The sequence below is a fragment of the Sceloporus occidentalis genome, unplaced genomic scaffold (genome assembly GCF_023333645.1).
Source record: "Sceloporus occidentalis isolate IW3139 unplaced genomic scaffold, rSceOcc1.0.p SCAF_5, whole genome shotgun sequence".
NCBI lineage: Eukaryota > Metazoa > Chordata > Lepidosauria > Squamata > Phrynosomatidae > Sceloporus > Sceloporus occidentalis.
In genome coordinates, this window is record NW_028316985.1 from 124,859,523 (window position 1) to 124,881,358 (window position 21,836).

At 40.2% G+C, this 21,836-nt stretch overlaps 1 protein-coding gene across 1 annotated transcript; it reads right to left on the minus strand.

Annotated features, from left to right (window-relative positions):
- Positions 1 to 729: 729 nt before the first annotated feature.
- TLR3 (toll like receptor 3) lies at positions 730 to 16,165 on the minus strand. Its single transcript, XM_089526987.1, has 5 exons — positions 16,094 to 16,165; positions 9,600 to 10,044; positions 8,138 to 8,329; positions 1,853 to 3,666; positions 730 to 1,325 (listed from the first exon to the last, which is right to left on the minus strand). The coding sequence occupies exons 2-5, from the start codon at positions 10,032 to 10,034 to the stop codon at positions 1,097 to 1,099; spliced, it is 2,670 nt and encodes an 889-aa protein (XP_089383113.1). The 5' UTR covers positions 10,035 to 10,044; positions 16,094 to 16,165; the 3' UTR covers positions 730 to 1,096.
- Positions 16,166 to 21,836: the final 5,671 nt, after the last annotated feature.

Below are 21,836 nucleotides of genomic sequence, written 5' to 3' on the forward strand. Positions count from 1 at the left end.
GATAGCAATGGGAAGATACTGCACTTATTTTTATTCTCACTTTTCTCCGTGTCTTTGATTTCAGCCCTAGCTAGAACACTTGAACAAGATTTATTTTGCCATAGACAAAACAAGTGGCCTCTTGTAAAGCAAACCTCAGAAGCTGGAAACAGTATTTCTATCACTTTCTCATCATAGTTTTGGAAAGAGATGTCATGATTCTGGAAGTATGTTGCAAAACACTCTCTCATATGGTAATACTTTGATGCAGGTACTGTCAACAGTAAGGGCCCGAACAGACAGGCCAAAATAAAGCTACTTCAGGTCACTTTGGAGGTATGCTGTTTAAATGATGCATGCATCCTAACAGGCCATAAGCCGCACCAAAGCCACACTCCATTCCCAAGGACTGGAGCGCAGCTTTGATGCTGATTCTGGCCTCTTGAGATGTGTGTGTCATTTAAACAGCATACCTCCAAAGTGACCCAAAGCAGCTTTATTTTGGCCTATCTGTTCAGGCCCTGAGTCCCTGTACTGTATTATAATGTACCTTTTGTATTGATTGCAGGTGCAACTCAGCATCTTGGGCTAACAAGTGTAGTAATGATGTTGTCACTGTTGACAGCATTTAAATCTGCATATGTCCTTCTACCATAAGGATTAACTCTGAATACCTAACAGTTTAATTAGCCTAGCATATTATTTATTTTAATACAGATATGCCTTGCCTTATCAACATATTAACTATTTTTAAAAACTCAGATATTTCATTTAACTATAGCATCAAGCAATTTAATTTCTTTGCACTTACTTCTCCAAACACATACAGTACATGTGTTGCAGAACACATGATTAATGCAGAGGTAGAGAAGGAAAGTTGATTTCAACCATAATTGCCCTTGAATATGCTTTGAATGCCTGCATCTAACATATAACTGAACCTGTTTCACACCATTCACTGTTTTGGAGGTATGATTTTAACATTCAAGCCATCGTAAGAACTTGGAAGAGTGGTTTCCATTTTTCCATTCTTTTCATAACATATAGTTTGGGTAATTTCAGCCACAGAATCCAAAAGAGTTTGTTATAATATTTTAAAACAATTACAAATAATAAATCATAATATCCTGCTGCTAGACTGAAGTGCTGATTTTAACTGCTGGTAAAATGCATTCAGATGGTCCTTCTGAGCTGGCCACTCCAAAATACAGCGAGACTTGAACATTGCTCTTCTCAAACAAAGTGCATTATTCAATTTGTAATCTGGAATATCATCTCGGAAAATTAATATAATTGCATCCCGACTTTGTTCAATGGCTTGCTGTATGGCATGATGTACTTTGAACCTGAAGGAAAAACAAAGAGACTAAGATCTGTTTTGGTACATACAATATTTTGCTTACATGTAGATATTTTCAGACTCAGACATTTATGTCTCTATGCATAATCCATTGGCTCATGAGGTGGAACCCTGAAAAGAAATCACAGTTTGACACCACTTTAATTGTGATGGCTTCATCTTACAAAAACCTGAGTTTTGTAGTTTTGTGAGGCACCAGCACTCACCTTGCTAAACAACAAATCCCAGGATTCCATAGGATGGGGCTGCATCATTTAAAGTGGTATCAAACTGCCTTATTTCTACAGTGTACGTGCACCTATTTTAAGCCTTTTAAACCTGTTTTAATGTTTTGATATGATTGCTTAATGTGGGTTTTTTAAAATAATAATACCGTACCTACGACTCCTTAACAATGATCATTGGCAGTGATCAATGAACTTAAAAGGTTAAAATTAGTTTTACTTTAGCGAAGATATGCCCCTCCCCCCAAAAAACCCCCAAAAAGCAATTATTGGAATATTTTTAACTTACCTTTTGCACCAAGGATCTTTCAAGAGATGCTCAGTTACAACAAATATAATCTTCCTGCTCCTCCTTATACTATCAACAACGGCTTCAAATTCAGATGTTCCAGCTTCAAAATCCCGTTCCTCTAAACAAAACCTAATTACCGGTTCATTATTTTCTTCAAGAGAAATAAAGTTCTTAGACACCCAGTTCTTATCCTTTTTGGAATGAATGATGTAGGCATCATAATCAAACCACTGCTGTGGCCTGTCTATTTCTCTATGGCCAAGGACTCTGTTAACAGTCACACTCCAAAGAAATTGTATTCTCCATCCTTGAAAGTGGATGAGTAGGACTACCGAGATGAAGAACAATATTGAAGTAGTGCTCACAATGTAGACCAATTCAAAGGGGGCACTATCACACGGAGAGGTATCAAACTGGGCTACCAAATTACTGTGGTATTTAGAGGGGGTGTTGCATCGATAATTATTCAGTCCTGGGATAAATGTTTTGCTGCCATTAAGCCAGTTAACAAACCAAGCTATACCATCGCAAGTACAATCAAATGGGTTGAACCCCATATTTAGTTCTTTCAAATGTGTGAAAACCTTACTGAACACTTTTTCATCCACAGCTGTGATAAGGTTCTTCTCAAGGAACAGAGAGGTCAGAGAAGTCAGGTCATCAAACACAAACTCTGGAAGCACATTCAAATTATTGACTCGCAGATTCAAGCTTCTTAGCTGAGATAAGCCTTGGAAAGCCATCCTTGGAACCTCATCAAAACCATTTGATTCCAGGTCAAGCAGCCGCAGGTTTCGAAGACCTTTTAAGAAGAGAATGGGGCCCCCTGGGTTGACATGCTTCCAAAGTCGAGCGAAATTATTATGCTGCATATCAAGTATTTCAAGCTGGTGGAGTCCACCAAAAACATCATCTCTCATGTTGGCAATATTATTGTTACCAATATCCAGGATTGTCAAATTATTTAATTTACGGAATGGTGAGGGAGAGATGTTGAGATTACTGCAACCTACCTTTCTCAGCCTCAACTTTCTAAGGCTAGGAATGGAACTGAAAGATTCACTTGTCAAATTCACCTGATTATTGTAAGATAGATAGAGAGTCTCGATATTATTAAGACCTTGGAATTCCTGACCTGTGAGTTTCTGTTTAATGTAATTAAAACCTAAATCCAGAGTTTTAAGATGCCCAAGCCAAGCAAAGGCCCTAGGCTTGATAGAATAAATTCCAGTTTTCGTAAGGTTAAGAAACTGCAGTGAAGAATTGGCAAGTGATGAAAATGTTGTACTTGTTATTGAAATTATACTACATTGGCTTAAACTCAAGTTTTTCAAATTATCTAAACCTTTAAATGTATTTGGAGTAATCTCTAGAAATTTATTACCATCCATAATAAGATCCTTTAAATGTTTCAGCCATTGGAAAGCAGAGTCAATTTTTCTGATATCAGAGTATCCCAGATTCAGATAATTCACATTGGACAATCCATTGAGGGAATGAGAAAACAGGTGTGTAATATTATTATTCATTAGATTTAAATCCTCTAAATTTGAAAGATACACAAGAGAGTCATTTTCAATCACAGACAAGCCATTATTAGATAGATCTAAAATGGTGAGGTTTGTATTATGCATTCCATTGAAGGTCGAGCTGGAAATTTGTGAAAGCTGAACCTGGCTCATGGAGAGATGCTGAATTCTTGTACCAGATAATTCGGAAGCAAGTTTCTCTGTACCATCTTGACCCAGTGGAACATTGTTCATGATAAGACCATATAAATTTCCAATAGCACGGAAACAGCCTGAGTAAAACTAGAAAGACAAACAAATACATTTTTAACAATTGTTGCAAGTACTTCCTGACACTTTTGGCTAGAGACGAGAGATTTGGTGGGGAGATCTAGTAATTTTAAAGACAAGAGTATAACGGCATAGCATTGCTTCTATCAGATCATTCTTTACAGCAGCCTCCTCCAACTGAGTACTGCCCAAGTGTGTTGGTTTACAGCTCTTATCATTTCTAACCAGAAAGTCTACCAACACCATGGAAGGGGGCCACGTTGCGGTAGGCTTCCCTAAGTCATTGTAATGCCAGGCACTGGTGAATGGCAACTCAGCCACCACCTGAAGCAGTGGTGAAGCTTTGTAAAAACTGGGCAGTGGGAAGATGCCCCAGTACTACACTAATCTGCCTTATGTAGAGTAAAATGTGTTGGATCCAGACCTAAGTATACATGAGGGAGCTGGCAGAAACTAAAAAGTTCCTGTCCCTTCCTCCTCCTAGTAGAACATCCCCATAGTCCTCCAAGGATCAGGGTCTGGAGCCATGATTAATGGAATGGTCTGTAGCATAGGCGGCTTTGCAGACAGAGAATAAGAATCAGTATTATAAAATGACCACTTATGCCATTTCCTAGAGTCCGATACAAAGCCTGGTAATGATATTTTTTATCATCGTCATCTATTCATTTTATATCTCACCTTTCTCCCAGCATGGGATTCAAGGTGGCTTACAGCCATTTAAAAACACAGTACAACTAAATAACTGTTAATACAAAAGTTAAAACACAATTAAATCAGTTTTCCATTTAAAAACACAGAAACATAAGTTAAAAGCAGTTTTTAAAACTAAGGGCCGGAGCAGACCAGCCTGAAAAGCTGGCTTCTGCATGGCGTGGCCTAATTGGGCCTCATATAACAATTGTGTTCGTACTTTGGCCATAAACAGTTTAATTGCAGCAGGAATAAACTGTGCTCCTTTGGTGAAGAAATAATTTGAATAGCAATAGTTGTTCTTTGTGCATTCCGAATGACATAATTTGAATGAGCATTTCTATTTCCTGAAGCTTGGAATAAAATCCCCAAATATTTAAAGATTTTAATCTGCTCAATTGGCTGCCCTTCCAGCATCCAACCTCTCTGTTTGGGTGCTGGTTTCATGCACAGATTTGGCTGCCTGAATCCCAAAGGGCCTCACCAGAGGGTCTCCCTCCAGCGCAGCTCCCCCATAACTTGCCTTGAAGCAAAGATCCTGCCCAGAACACACACACACACCCTGCAAAGAGTGAGGAAGGGGCTAAAGGCGAAGGCTCAGCTCCCATGCTTCCCAAAGACTTTGACCTGCTGGCTGGAAATCCACCCAAAGGCACTGAGAAGAATTGCCCATCTGTCCTGGGCGGGGGTGGAGAGCAGCTTGGAGGGTGCCTTCCTGCTTGACAAAATGAGGGTCAGACTGCATGACCTTCCCTACTTGAGGGTTCTTACTGGTTGTTTACACTGTCTCTCACAGAGTATCAGCATCCACACTTAACCAAAGCTCAGCTAAATGGATAAAAAAACATCAGGTTTCTGAAAGGACTGTGTGGGGCATGACACTGTTATTGTGTTTTTCAAATTCAGTATCCAAACATTCTTTAAAAACTGCTCTAGTATTGGGGGGGGGGGGAATCCATTGCAGTCAAGTGGTTATTGTTGTTGCTATTCATTTTCAGAGACAACCTGGCATCATAGTCTGAGTTTTGGACTACAACTCTGGAGACCAGGCTTTAAATCCTGACTCTGCCAGGGAAACCTATTGAGCAACCTTGACAGAGTCACACTTTCTCAGCCCCAAAAATCTCCTGATAGGGTCCCTGAGAATCACCATAAGTCTGAAATGACCTGAAGGCACACAACAACAGTCGTTTTCCTCTGAGATGGGAAGCAAAGAGAGCTTACACATATTAAAACAAATGCAGATGAAGAGAGGGCACATCACAGCTGGAAGTTTAAAATTTCTTGTTTTGCCACAGACCAATCAGGAATCCAATGAAAGCTGTGGGGGGAAAGGACTGAAACACAATTTTCAAATCCAATCAGCATCAGATCTGCACAAGACAAAATTGATGAGTCCACCAAAGCTTATGCCAGAGACTTCTTTTTCTGCTTTGTCTTAAAAGTGCCACAAGATTCCTTTACAGTGGACCCTTGTTATACGCTGGGGTTTGGTTCCAAGATCCCCCATGTATAACAAAATCCGTGTATGCTCAAGTCCCATTAAATATAATGACATAGAAAAATGGTGTCCCTTATTTAAAAAATGGAAAATCAAGGTTTGATATTTGAAATTTATACTTTTTTTGAACATTTTCAAACCGTGGATGCTTGAATTTGTGTATAAAAAATCTGTGTATAAGAAGGGCCGACTGTATACAGGTTTAAAAGTAACAGCAACAAAATGGAAGAACTAAATCATGTATATTTTGCATCTGTTTCTCAGTCTGACATAACCATTGTTGCTATTGTTGTTGTTGCATCCATATTACAGGATTTTCTTGGCAAGATTTCTTCAGAAGTAGTTTTGCCAGTGCCTCCCTCGGAAGCTAAAAGAACGTGACCTATCTAAGATTACTCAGTGGGTTTCCAGGGTCATAGTCTAATGCTTAAACCACTACACCACACTGGCTCTTTCTTGAGGCTTTATTGTTTTTTGTGGTGTGCCTTCAGGTTCTTTCCAACTTATGGCAACCATAAGGCTGATGGGATTTTCTTAGCAAGATTTGTTTAGAGGAAGTTTGCCCTTGCCTTCTCCTGAGGCTGAGAGCAGCCAAGCCCACCCAGTGGGGTTAATGGCAGAGTGGGGAATCCAACTGTGGTCTTCAGAGTCCTACACTCAGACCACTATACCACACTGGCTCCCATTCCCAGGTGTGAAATAATTGCAGACTTTTGTTGTTGTTGTTTGTGTGTGTCTTCAAGTCATGACTGACTTATGGCAACCCTAAGGCAACCTTATCATGGGGTTTTCTTGGCAAGTTTCTTCAGAGGGGATTTGCCATCCTCCGAGGCTGGGAGTGTGTAACTTTACTTGGCTGCAAATTGTACATCCCCTGGAATATATCACCTAATATGTTTGCAGTCGCTCCCTCCCAACACTTTCTCATCCCCACCCCCCAAAAAAACATTTCGTAGCTGAGAGTTGGAAAGAAATTTTAAAGCAGCATTTAAATCTGGACTTTTTTTTTTAAGTAAATGACCCATATGCAATGTGGTGCCTTGTCCTCCATTCTGGTTATGACATCTGATCACCCTGCTCAAGGCTCCTCCGCTGCTTGGCTTTCTCCCGAGAAAGATCAGGGCAGAGGAGGATGAGGATGGAATTAATAGTAATAATATTAATCATTAATAATTATTAATAGCATTGTAGTTAAATAAATTAGTAATTAATACTTATTCATTATTAATAAATTAGTAATTTATTATCATAATTAATCAAAACCTATCCACAGCCCGAAGAAGTTCAGCAATTTTAATTTTGGCCCCTGCCTACTTCCAAATTGTGCAGGCCTGCTCCAAGACATAAGACTTTCTTTCCCCAAGATTTTTTTTAAAAATAATATTTTTAAAATCCAAATACAATGGATAATTGGCATACATTGTCAAAGCATTATCAGCATGTTTCTGCTTAGCACCCTTCCTATGTTTCTTTCATGGACAAATACATGGAAATGGGATTGCACCCACTGGGCCTGTTCCCTCAAGCACAGGTTTGTCCAAGCAAAAGGAATCCTAACTGAACAGACTCTTTCCCCCATACCTCCACCACCACCTTGCCTTTCAGAGCAGGGTGAAAGAATACTTAACAACCCCATTCCCCTTTGTTGAGAAGTAACTTTCATATATATTATATATCTATAAATTAATTTCATTGGGAGTACTTGTGAAAATTTCAGGATAGCAACCAACAACAAAGTCATTGACATGATGCACTTAAGGAATAAGAACAAAGAAAGATGAATACTGTAATTGCAGATCTTACTGCTTTGCACTCACTGTGGCAATGTTGTGAAATCTACATTAATCGAAACATTGGCCAGAAACTACTAGAAATTTACATTCATTAAGTATCTCTTGCACATCCAAATATGAAGGCAATTCTGTGAAAGCAATGTTGCCTTTAGTATAAATTGGCACTCAATCATAAAGAAAAGGACATAATGATTCCATTAATATTTCTTCATCTGAAAAGAACTTCATTAACAACACATGCCAGTATTATGGCCTGCTATACTTCTCAGTTCAAATTAAACTATAGTCCAAACCCCATAACCGTACTGTGCATAAGTCCAAACTGTTAACAGCAAACACTATTTTCCAACAGATGATGACCATAAAATTGCACTGGAGGACCTCAAGATTCCTAAAGAGACGGTGAAGTGAAACTGCACTAACCAATCCTGTGGATACGGGGGTCAGAATATACATCTATTTACCATGACTGCTAGCCTGGGTATAAACTGCTTACCTCTTTTACAGGGTTTGCTGACAAGTCCAGCTTGTTTAGTGAAGAGTTACTAAGAAAGTATAGATCTTCTTTCTTTAATTCAGTAATTTTGTTCTGAGATGCCACAAGCTCCTGCAAACTCTCTAATTGTGGCTGGGATCCCAGTTTTATAGAGCTTAGTTTATTATGAGAAACATCCAGGAACTGCAAATTCTAAATAAATAAATAAAAAGATAGGGGAAAGGTCACAAATTGCATGCATTTTAAGTTGCATTTTTAGAGTAGTTACAATGGCACACAGAGTTACTGGAATGGGCTTGCAAAACCTTTCAGATTATATCAGATTTGGTCAGTTAGTGGAATGATGTATGATATGTAGCTTCTAGTGGTTAGGCCTTCTTAAAGTCAATACAGCTAATTAGCTAATCACAAATTAGACTTTATAGCTAACATTACTAGTTGTACTACTATTATTGTTTCGATAATGCTGATGAATAACTGTACCAAATAACAAAGGGGTGGCAAAAGGAATACTTGGTAAGAATTTTGTTACCCTTTAATAAAAGTGTGGCACATTTAATAGAAATAAGTCTGTGCCAACACACACACACACACACCGTCTCCAACATCACTTCGAGATTTGGCTTTCAGGTTGAATAGCCTAATTATCCTTATCTGTCCATGAATGTGAAGTGGCAAAGGGTCTCAGATCACCTTTTGTGTATATTGGTTCAAGGTCATATTTGGGCTGAAAGAAATAATTTTTCTTAATTAAAATGGTGTGGGAGGTTTGGGATTCTTGGGGGTTGGGACTCACAAACTGAGGTTCCAGGGGTCACCTGAGGCCTGTAGGCCACATTTTCCTTAATCTTCGGGCCCATACAGACAAGCCAAAATAAAGCTGCTTCGGGTCACTTTGGAGGTATCCTGTTTAAATGATTAATGCATCCGAAGAGGCCAGAAGCCGTGCTCCAGTCATAAGGACTGGAGCAAAGCTTTGGTGCAGCTTCTGGACTCTTAAGATGTGTGTGTCATTTAAACAGCATACCTCCAAAGTGATCAGAAGCAGTTTTATTTTGGCCTGTCTGTATGAGCCCTTGATATATACTTCCCACAATGATTTGACTATGCCCATTCTTAACATTATCTGCAAACAGTGGATACTCATGCAAACAGTCAGGCAAATTAAGGTACATACAAGGGTATGAATACTATTACACGTTTCTTTCTCATTTGTTTTACAGCACCCTTTTTGGAGGCCCACACATACACCATCTTCTGATGAATCACACATTGGCAGGAAATAGAGAGCAGGGCCAAGTAGATAATCATAGACTCATATAATAATAGAGTTGTAAGTCCTCTCTGTAGATAGAGAGGAACCCTGGATCAGAACAATTGTTTTGCAATGCAAAATCTGGATCCAGCTATGCCACCAACTACACTCACCCACAAAATAGCAAGCAAAAATCACAGCACTTACCTTCAGATTTTTGAAAGGCTCGTTTTTCACATCCAGTATGTTGGATCCCAAATTAAGCTCCTTCAGATTGATACAAGAGGTAAAGACATTGCTTGGAAAGACATGCAACTGATTATGTTCCAGTTTCAAAACTTTTAACAAAGGCAAAGTCAAACACAGCTCTGGCTGCAGTTTAGAAATAGTGTTGAATCCTGCATCTAAGTAGATGAGTTGATTATACTTGGTAAGGTTTGCAGTTGGCAGTGTTCTGAGCTGGTTATGAGAAATATCCAAAGCTGTTATATTGCTCGGGAGATCAGAGGGAATCTGAGTTAACTTTAAATGACTACAGTCTGCCCTCTCCTCTATAATTTTACAAGCATTCACTGCTGATCCACAATGAACACAGATGATCAAAATGATCAAAGGCACACATATCCAGCCATGAAAAATCATCTTCACTTTCCTGGGGGGGGGGGGGGAGAGAAGGGAAATAAATGTACAAAGCTCCAGACATGAATGACAGGTATAAATAAAAACATAACTTTATAATACTGAAACCTAACTGAATGTTACAATATTAAAACAGGATTAAAGGCAGTTTTTAAAATACAATATATCAATATAATAGTAGTATTATAATAGCAGTAGTAGCAGTAGTAACAACAATAGCTTCCACAGTCCTTAACAGACAGTCAGATTCCCCAAAGCCTCTTGTACTGAAAGAAAGAGAAACAGAATAAAAATATTGACTTTGAAAAAGGACAGTGGACACTCCTTTTTGCAGATTTAACCATCTATGGATTTAACCATCTGCAGAAGGCAAGCCCTCTTATCCCAAATGGCAGCATGTGCATATGCACATTGTGCCACCTGAGGTCCCACATTTTTGGGAATACGTGGGGGGGGGGGGGGGTTCCAGAACAGATTCCTTGTGGATACCAAGGTCCAACTGTATGTACAAAAGAAAAGAAAAGAAAAAGAAAAACACAGGTTTCAGATCACATCTATGAGCATCTCTGTGAGTTCTGTTGCTCACATGTGTCAGCACTGTGAATAAAGATGGAGTTGATGATGCAGATGCATTTGAAGCATGTTCAAGACATACAGAGGTTTATCCCGGTTCATCTCGGGTCTATTTGTATTGATTATTCACACAGCCAACAATGTGAATTATTTAGGAAAATGCAGGGGGGAGGACAAGATTGATTATCCCAGGTTAAGTGAGGGAGCTGGCATCAGATGCATTCAAAATACATGTGGATGGCAAAATTCAACCCACATTCTACTGGGATTATTGTCATCATCTGAATAACCCCTTGGATATCTCTCATACATAGAGTCACCATAAATCTAAGTTGAGTTGGCAATAATTAACAATAATAAAAGTGTGTAGGTGTGAAGACAACAGGCAGATTAGTACCTTGGCAATAGCTAATGAGAGTCAAGCCAAGGAAAGGTGTGGACTGCTCCCTGGAGTGAGTATATAAGAGGGAAAAACAGGTTTGAAAATAGTTGATGTTTAGTGTGCCCTGAGTGGCCATTGCAGCTAGAATAGGCATCTGTGAGGGCAGTTAGAAAGCATTTTAGATACCCAAGAAAGGGACAAACAGTGTCCTTAATTAAATTGTTGTAGTATGTTTGGTGACTAATGGAGTCACAGATAAACAGAAGGATTATAAGATACAAAAGTTTAATAAAGATTTTGTGGGAATTTAGTCTGTGAGGAAACATATATAAAGCTATAAAGAAACAGTAACAAAGACAAGCTAAAGAAACTCTTAAACTGTGTAACTAATAAAGTATTTATACACTGTATCCATTATGAATATCATCTACTAAATCAGATACTGTATTCAGCCTGACTTGTAAATAGATTTCTGACTTTGTTTCAGCAAGCAGAAGTACATTAAAATGATACCAGCACTGAGAAAAGTATTTTGGGTTTGGTACACATTAGATAGTGGATGTGTGGCTGTCAAAGAATAGTTGGTGCCAAGCTGGAGCAAAAAAATGGAACCCACAGGGCTGGCATCTAAAGAGAGTTATAGTGCAGGAGACACTTAAGGGATTCCCAAGTTCAAGTCTCACAGTAAAGAATTGATGGGATAGTGGCGATCACCTTCATATAATTGGTGGCAGTGCTGAGATTAAAAAGACCCATTGGGCTGCCATCTGAGTAGTTGGGTGGGTGAGTCTCACTTTCACATATTGGTGGCAACGGTGGCACACAGTGAAAAGAAGTGAATGGTTTTAAGAAATGTTGGCAGTGCCACATTGTCACTGTCACAGCAGCTTCAATATGAATCAGATTGAACATGCCAGCACAGGAGGTTTAAACTATTTTTATCCACCACCATCCCCTTTGGGCCAGGCACAGGGCAAGGGAGAGCTATTCATTCGAACATCATTTGTGCACCGATTAGCACCTTCCTGCATTAACTGCTCATAACAGGAACCACTGGGATCGAAGTCTCAGTATCACTTCCCTGATTCCACATCGCCCTTTGTAGCTGATATACACTATTTGGGACTAGGAGAAGGTCAAAGAATGCAGAATATGCCACTCCAAATGGGAAGAATGACATATGTCCCTAAAGCCACACCTGCACTGCAGCAATAATTCAGTTTGATCCTGCTTTAACTGTCATGGTTCAGTGCCATGGAATCCTGGGATTTATAGGTTTTTGTGGCACCAGAGCTCTCTGATAGAGAAGGCTAAATAGCTCACAGAATTAAAGTTCCTAGCATCTCATAGCATTGAGACATGGCAGTTAAGGCAAGATCAAATTGGATTATTTTTGCAGTGTGGATGCAGACTTAAATGCAGGAAGTTAGCCAGTGCAATGAGAATATAATTATATAGGGAATTGCTGCAGATCAATACAATGGTGGTACAGAGAAGGTGGATGGGATATGCTGTCAGATCTCTGGACGATATGCATACATCTGACTAAAAACCAACCAACCAAACAAATCTGACTCCAAGTTATATAACAATGGCAGCGAGAAAACCCTACCTCCTTCAATAATATTTCTGAAAGGAAGAAAACTTGGGGTAACTGGGGAAGGGGGATTTTTGTTTGGAAGGAGTGTAAGCTCGATTCGGTTTTATTAAAGGTAAAGATAAAGATATTCCCTGTTGACAAGGTTGTCAAGTCATGCTCAACCATAGGGGACAGTGCTCATCTCCATTACTAACCTGAAGAGCCAGCGTTGTCAGAGACTTACTCTGTGATCATGTGGCCAGCATGATTGCACAGAACACTGTTTACCTTCCCACCAAACGTGGGACCTATTTATCTACTTGCATAGAATCATAGAATCGTAGAGTTGGAAGAGACCACAAGGGCCATCCAGTCCAATCCCTTGCCATGCAGGAACTCACAATCAAAGCATCCCCAACAGATGGCCATCCAGCCTCTGCTAAAAGACCTCTAAGAAAGGAGACTCCACTACACTCCGAGAAAGTGTGTTCCACTGTCAAACAGCTCTTACTGTCAGGAAGTAAGCTAATGTTAAGGTGGAATCTCTTTTGCTGTAGTTTGCATCCATTGTTACATGTTCTTGTCTCTGGAGCAGCAGAAAACAAGCTCGCTCCATCCTCAATGTGACCCCCCCCCCTTCAAGTACTTAAACAGGGCTATCATATCTTTACCTGTAGGTATCCATAGGGAGAGGCAGGATATAAATAATAATTGTTGTTGTTGTTGTTGTTGTTGTTGTTAACATACCCAGCTCCCTAAGCCTTTCCTCATAGGGCATGGTTTCCAGGCCCTTCACCATTTTGGTGGCCCTTCTTTGGACACGCTCCAATTTGTCAACATTCTTTTTAAACTGTGGTGCCCAGAACTGAACACAGTATTTCAGGTGGGGCCTGACCAAAGCAGAATAGAGTGACACTATTACTTGCCTTGATCTAGATATTATACTTCTGTTGATGCAGCCTAAAATAGCATTGGTCTTTTTAGCTGCCACATCACACTGTTGATTCATGTTCAACTTGTGGTGTACTAGGGCTCCTAGATCCCTTTCACACATAGTCTCCTTAAGCCAGGTGTCCCCCATCCTATATCTATGCATTTCATTTTTTCTACCTAAGTGTCTAGTATCTTACATTTCTCCCTGATGAAGTTCATTTTGTTAGTTTTGGCCCTGCTTTCTAATCTATTAAGGTCATTTTGAATTTTGATCCTGTCCTCTGGAGTTTTAGCTACTCCTCCTAATTTGGTGTCATCTGCAAATTTGATAAGCATGACTTCTATTACTTCAGCCAAGTAATCAATAAAGATTTTGAATAGCACTGGGCCCAGGACAGACCCCTGTGGCAACCCACTGGTCACTTCTTTCCAGGATGAAAATGAGCCATTGCTAAGCATCCTTTGGGCTCAGCCGGTCAGCGAATTATAAATCCACCTAACAGTTGCATTTCTAGCCCACATTTTACTAGCTCCTTTTTGCAAGAATATCATGGTGGACTTTGTCCAAGACCTTACTGGAAACCAGATACACTATATCTATATTTGCATGCTTTCGAACAGCTACGTTGGCAGAAGCTGGGACTAGTGACAGGAGCTCACCCCATCATGCGGTGCATCATGCGGTGCACACTTGTGTGAGAAACACAAGTGCCAACCTGCCGATCTTTCCATCAACAGAATCAGCATCTTAACCACTTGAGCTACCGCATCCCCAGTTTTATTATTCAGTTTTATTACTCAGAACAATTTTCTAGTCTTAGAATGTATTTATTCTAAGTGCACGCCTTTTGCACCAGATTCCATGGGATGGGTCTTGAGGTTCAAGTAAACAAAGAAGATTCTGCTAGCATGAAGTCTGCCAACCCCTGAAGTATAGTTTTGAAACCTGAGAAACACAAGTCCCGTGTTTCTGGAATATAAACTGGAGTATAACATTTTATTGAAACAAATCCCATATAAAATGGACCATAATATTTTGTTGCTGCCTCATTAAATCCAAGATATTTTTATCTCTCAACTAGCCCAATTTACCAAAGGCAGTTCCTACCATATGGCATCTATCCTTCTTAAATCACTGTCCCTATTTTATCTGGGAGGGAGAGTCCTTTGTCTTTGCAACAACTTGACACTCTGTAGCCTATATCCTGTTAATCCTGACTAGAGAAGGCCTACTCAATCAATGGGATTTACCTAGGAATTGGACTTGTGTGTGGGTGTTGTTGCTTTCAAGTCATTTCTGACTTATAGCAACCCTAAGGCAAACCTATCATGAGGTTTTCTTGGCAAGATTTGTTCAAAGGAGGTTTGTCACTGCCTTCCCTTGAGGCTGCGAGTATGTGGCTTGCCCAAAGTCACCCAGTGAGTTTACATGGCTGAGCAGAGTGGTAGTCCAACACTCAAACTACTATGCCACACTGGCTCTCAGTATTGTATTTTAATATTTTATCCTATTGAAATAGTTGTAAATGTTTTATTCTGTTTGGAAACACCATGTACATGGATGGCACAATATAAATAAACAACAATAATTGTAAGTCAAATTGAACATAGTCTGAAAAACCCACCAAAAAAAAAACCACCCTATGTGGCCGTGTTCTGGAACAATTTATTCCTGATGTTTCACCAGTATCTGTGGCTAGCATCCTCAGAGGATGGTGACATGGAGGTGTGTGGGCTATATACGCTGTGTGACCCTTGGTTGAGAGGAAGTGATTTGCATGTTACACAATGTATATACCCCACACACCTCCATGCCACCATTCTCTGAAGGTGCTAGCCACAAATGCTAGCAAAACATCAGGAATAAATTATTCCAGAACACGGCCACATAGCCTGAAAAAAACACAAAGAACTAAGGATGCTGGGTGTGAAAGCCATAGACTTCACGTCAAATTGAACTGTTTGGTAAAGTGGTCTGAGCACAGGACTAGGACTCTGGAGATTGGGGTTCAGTTCCCCATTCAGCCATGGAGACCCACTGGGTGACCTTGTCTGAGTCACACCATCTCAGCCTCAGAAATTCCCATGATAGGGATCACTGCAAGTTGCAAATGACCTGAAGGCACACAACAAGAAGAACAACAAATTCTAGTATGAATTAACCAACAGGATTCCAAATACAGCCAGCAAAGTTGTGCGCCACAGTTTTAATACATTTGAAAAGAAAGCACTGATTTTGCAGTACATTTCTCTTACTCAGGAATACATGGGTAAGGGATCTGAATTTGGAACAAGGGGCAAGGACTCTAGGTTTCCATAAACTTTACAAAGGAATAGAATCATAGAATAATTTTGCTGGAACCCGCAGCATTGAGCCAGGGCAGTCAAAATAGTGTCTGACAGGCTGAGTCCGCACTAGAGCAACAATCCAGTTTGACACCTCTTTAACTGCCCCTGAGGGCTGAATGCAATGGAATTCTGGGAAGTGTCCTTTTGTGAGGCAGAGAGACTGAGAGAGCTCTGGGGCCACAAACCCTCCCAGTTCCCCAGGTGTCAAGGTCTTGCAGTGGGGATGGCTGCAAGGTGAAGACTCACCTGCTTGGAAGCAGTGCTGGGCCCAAAATAGTTCAGGTAAAGTTTCCAGGGAGTTGGTGTTTCTTTGCTCCCAGCCTCTCCAAGCCTTAAAACGAGGGAAGTTGTAAGGGCTGCTCTCCTTTTGGAGCAGGAAGCAGGAGGAGAGCTGGGCTGGCCCTTGCCTTGGCAAGGCAACACAGCCCAAGGCAGCCAGCTGTCCTCCTCCTTTGCCTCCTGCCCGCCTCTTGGGCAGTCCTAGCTGACTCCAGGCAAAAGCCTTGGCTCTGGCCCACTTCCTCTTGGCCCTGAAGGCATCTGCACTGGAGAAAGAGTGCACTTGGTTGGACCCCACTTTCAGGGCTGTAGCGCCATCCTATGGCACCCTGGGGCTCTGTAGCTTTTACAAGGGACTTTAGCCTCCCCTGCCCCAAAGGGCTGGTGCCTCTCAAAGCTACCAATCCAATGCTGAGGGATGGAAAACTGGTTTTAAGGAGGAGGAGGAGGAGGAAGAAAAGAAGAGTATTGGGAAAAGTGTATAAGAATAGGCATGATTTCAGTCACTGGTCCCCCCAAACTGTGCTCTTTAAGGGATTTTTTTTCCTGGACTTCAGCTCCCAGAATCCCAGACTATTGACCAACATGGCAGAGGCATTTGGGAGCTGAAGTCCAATGAAATCTCTTAAAAGGCACAGTTTAATGAACAGTGGTCCCCAAACTGTGCCCTTTAAGAGATTTCTTTGGACTTCAGCTCCCAGAAGCCTCAGCCATGTAGGCCAGTAGTCTGGGATTCTGGGAGCTGGTCCAAAACCCCTTAAAAAGCACAGTTTGGGGACCAGTGGTTTAAGAGGAAGGAAGGAAGGAAGGAAGGAAGGAAGGAAGGAAGGAAGGAAGGTCCAAAACACACTGCAGAAATAATCCAGTTTGAGACCGCTTGAACTGCCCTGGCTCAGTGCTATGGAATCCTGGGAACTGTAGTGGCACCAGCGATATCTCTGACAGATAAGGCTCAATGCCTCACAAAACTACAGTTCCCAGAACTCCCTAGCATTGAGCCAGGGCAGTTCAAGCGGTCTCAAACTGGATTATTTCTGCAGTGTGTTTTGGACCAAAACGAAAAGAAAGCAAGATGTGAGATGAACAGAGGGGAAAGAGGATGAGTGGCCCTTTTAAGAGGGTGCAGGGATGGTTATCTAAATGTCAGTGAGTTTGAATGTGGATGGGATACATGTATGATTGGGTAAAATATGTTTCTCTATTTGTTTTGGGGACTTGGGAAGTCACACTCTCTCAGCCTCAAGTGATGGCAGTGGCAAAGCCCCTCTGAAGACACTTGCCAAGGAAACCCCCTAATAGTTTTGCCTTAGAGTTGGCATAAAGGACTTGGAAACAAGCAGCAGCGACATCGAAGAATTTGTATTTGTAAACTGTATTGAATTGGTGCTTTTAGAGTCAATAAAAATTTCTTTAAAATACAAAACAAAACTATACATCCCAGGATTCTGTAAGATGGAACTAGGGCAGTTAAAGTGGTGTCAAAAGGGCGTTGTTTCTACAGTGCAGATGCATCCAGGGAATATGAAGCCTGGGAGTCAACCCCAAGTAGAAATAAGTTTTTGGATGGTGGATGAGTCAACAGTGATGTAAATGGCTTTGATTCAAGGGGCCATATTTGGTGGAGAGTAGAAATAGGGCTAGAAATAAATACTGTACACAGATTAATACAAAACATTACTGTATAACCAGATAGTGGGGACACAAAACTATTCCATGTATTTCCTCCTCCCCTCCTGTTAAAAGTACGCATGCATACAGTTCATTTTTACTGTGAGGAGTAAAAGTAGAATAATTAATACACATACACACCACACACACAGTCACCGCAGTGACATCTAGAGTTGCCAGTTCAGGATCATCCCAGTCCTGAATCAAAACCTGAGACCTCAAAACAGTTTCTGCTCATATCATTAAGTGTTATACCTGCTTCTAGCCAAAAGGCGGGTGCAGAGTAGACCAGAGGGTGAGCCCAGGCACCACAGCAACAAATGGCAGGAGGAAACTAAACAAGGAGATACACACCTTGGAGCAACAAATCAACTCTAAACTGGATATTTGCATCCAGCCCTTTCATTTTGTCTGGAGTTGAGTCCACCAAAACAAGGATCTGCGCCATCACACTCCGTCATCTTCTGACTGGAAATTATCCATGAATACTGGAAAATCAAAACCAAGCCATGAAATCTGTCAACCCTAAACATAACTTTAAAATCCATAAAGATGTTTCAAATACCTACACACAGATGAAATATCAAAAGATTAACACATGGGATGTAAACTGCAGTTAGAATGGTGAAAACGTTTTGTGAGGAGCAGCAAGAGGAACTCGTTTTCTGAAAGGTTGCTGAGGACTGGAGAAACAAAAATAAAACAAACCTTATCCTACTTTGGTCTTCATTCAGTTAGAGAGTACTTTTCCACATGCTGCCAGCAAGTTTGACCTCACCAAAATTAGACATGTTATACATGAATCAGGTAAAAAAAATAATACAGTACATTGTTTCCCCAAACCCCTCAAACAAATCTCACAACATGTTTCTCACAATTAGGTAACCTGAGGTCCATGCCAAAAATCAAATACTATCAGAATTCTTTACAGAATCTGTGCTTTAACATACTGCTCATTTTAATTATTATATATACACACACATACACACACACACAATATATATATATATATATATATATATATATATATATATAGCTTCTTATGTGCCTTCAAGGCTGCATCTTCACTGCAGAAAAAATCCAGGTTGAGCCCACTTTAATTGTCATAGCTCAATGCTATGAAATTCTGGGATTTATAGTTTTGTGAAACATTTAGCCTTCTATGTCAGAGTGCTCTGGTGCCACAATGAACAATTCCCAGAATGCCATAGCATTGAGCAGTGGTGTCAACCTGGATTATTTCTGCAGTCTGGATGCAACCAAGCCAATTCCGATTTACAGCAATGCTATCATAGAGCTTTCTTGGGAAGATTTATCCAGAGTGAGTGACTTGCCCAAGGTGGCAATAACAGTGGGTTTCCATAGCTGAGTAAGGATTCAAACCTTGGTTTTGCTGAGTCCCTGGGCAACACTCAAACCACTGCACTGTGCAGGCTTCCCCCCCCCCCCCCCCACACACACACCCTTAAGAGCCATTAATTACAATTCTGCGTCTTAAAATGTTGAACAGAAATTATCTAAGGATAAAAGATATAAATGTTGGCGAATCAAGTAGACTTGGAATGTCAAAATGTAATTAGCTGAGGCTTTTAGCAATTTCATATACTACTGGGAAGGCATATAGGTTTGAAACACGTTAGAATTTATAGAAATGGCTAAAAGTAATATGAGATGTATTACTATACTACCGTATAATATGTGTGAGCATAAAAGATGCAATGATGGATATAAATAAATAAATAGAAATGATGTAAGGGCCCATGCACCAAAGTCAAAGGATCGATGTAATCAGAGTTTTCAAAGAATCAGGAAATCCTTAAGTGATTCTTGCCTGGGCTTTTACCTTACTGTTTAGTTGAAGGTGAACCACTTTCTCAGTCTCAGACCTATAGACAAGATGCCACTATCATCTGCAATATCAAAGTAAATGTGGTGTTGAGAAAGCAAGACCATATCCATGTGGTATTGCATTGTAAGGCTAGTATTCCATGTATATTGAATGGCCATGTGACTTCTTTTACAGTGAAAAGACTTCTATTTGAAAGAGCTGCCAGAGGACAGTCCTCTTTTTGAAAGTCTATGGCTTGTTACAGACTGCCAAAATAAAGCTGCTTCGGGTCTCTTTGGAAGTATGCTATTTAAATGATGCATGGGTCCTAAGAGTCCGGAGGTTGCGCCAAAGCCATACTCCATTCCTAAGCACTGGAGGGCAGCTTTGGTGCAGCTTCCGGATTCTTAGGATGCATGCATCATTTGAACAGCATACCTCCAAAGAGAGCTGAAGCAGGTTTATTTTGGCAGTCTGTAACAGGCCTATGTTAGATTTAAAAAGTAAAGAACTATAAGGAGAGAGATTGAGGATTTTGAAACTGCCACCCAGAATTATGGTAGTATTTAGGCTTAAATCCAATTGCTACTCCTAACCAGAGCGGACCCACAGTTTTTGAATGATAAATTAACACTTACACAAATCTCATCAATTCAGTAAGATCACTCTAGCTGGGACTTTCAAAGAATTAGGCCCTAAATGGTGGGTTCAGTAGGTTATCTTGTCACAGTCTCCTCCACGCTTTTAATTTTGCATCTCTTATACAGTCAGCCTTACGTATCCACTGATTCTTTATCTACAGATTCAACCATCCACATCTTGAAAATATTTTATATATATATATATATATATATATATATATATAAATTTCAAAACTCAAACCTTGATTTTGCCATTTTATATAAGTGACACCACTTTACTATGTCAGTATATTTAATGGGACTTGTGTGGCCATGGATTTTGCAATCCACTGGGGGTCCTGGAACCAAACCCCAGCAGATACCAAAAACCCACTATATTAATTTGTTTTTCTTATGTGCTGTCAAGTCATATTTGGCTTATTGCCACCCTATGGATGGATGGGAAAGATCCAAGAAAGGCTAAAATGACTAAACCAAGGCTCTTGTACTTTTGACATATCATGAAATGACATGATTTGTTGGAAAAGATAATAATGCTCACCAAAAGGCAATAATGAAAAAGGAAGATTGCTCTACAGACCAATTTGACACAATCAAGGAATCCATGGCCTGCATTTGCAAGAGATGAGTAGGGCTGTTAATAACATGTAACTGCGTGGGCAATTTTATGCAAACTGATTCTTTTCGAGTGGTGTTTAAGTGACTGTCCAGATTTGCAGTAGCTGAATGCCCAATTTAAAAAATAATTCAGCATGTAGAGATCAAAATGGCTAAGTTTTTCTCAGCATTCTGTTAAAATTATATTAATTAATACTAGAGAGCCTGTGGTTTGAAGCATTGAACTACAACTCTGGACATCAGAGTTTAATTCCCTGCTCGACCATAGGAACCCACTGGGTGAGTCACACTTTAAGGTTGAGTCTTGAATGAGTCACACACAAAGTAAGTAGCAGTATTTGTGAATTATTACTAATCAACAGGAATTACAAGCAATTGCATGTTGAGTCTCCCTTATCTGGAATTCTGAAATCCAAAATATTGCAAAAATCCATAATTGTCCCAATGGCTGGCTGAGAGAGTGACACTTTTGATTTCTGTGGTTCATTGTACACAGGTTTCATGCACAAAATTATTAAAAAAATAATGTGTATAAAATTATCTTCTAGTTACCATACCATAATATCAACTAAGAGTTGTAGATGGATACTAATTTGCCAGTGACGTTTTCTCTTGAGTTTAATAAACCTGAACTAAAGTGTATGTATTTCAGATGTTTCTAGATGGATTTCACGTAAATTTTACAGTCTTTACTATTATTGTCGCTTGTTAGATGTTTGCCATCAGTTCTGTACAGTTGGGGAAGCTGTTTGGATCCCATCTCCAGAGAAATGCAGGTGTAAGTTCAAGCAATAAATAAATGTTTGGGTCCTGATCCGAAGGATGTATAAATACATATTAACAAGGGGGGGAGGGGTATTAGTACTAAAGGACATTGAATGTTAGATATACCATGCCCAATATGTTCTGTCTTTTTGTTATTGTGGAACATGGTGGGTTGTGTCCCCCCCCCCGG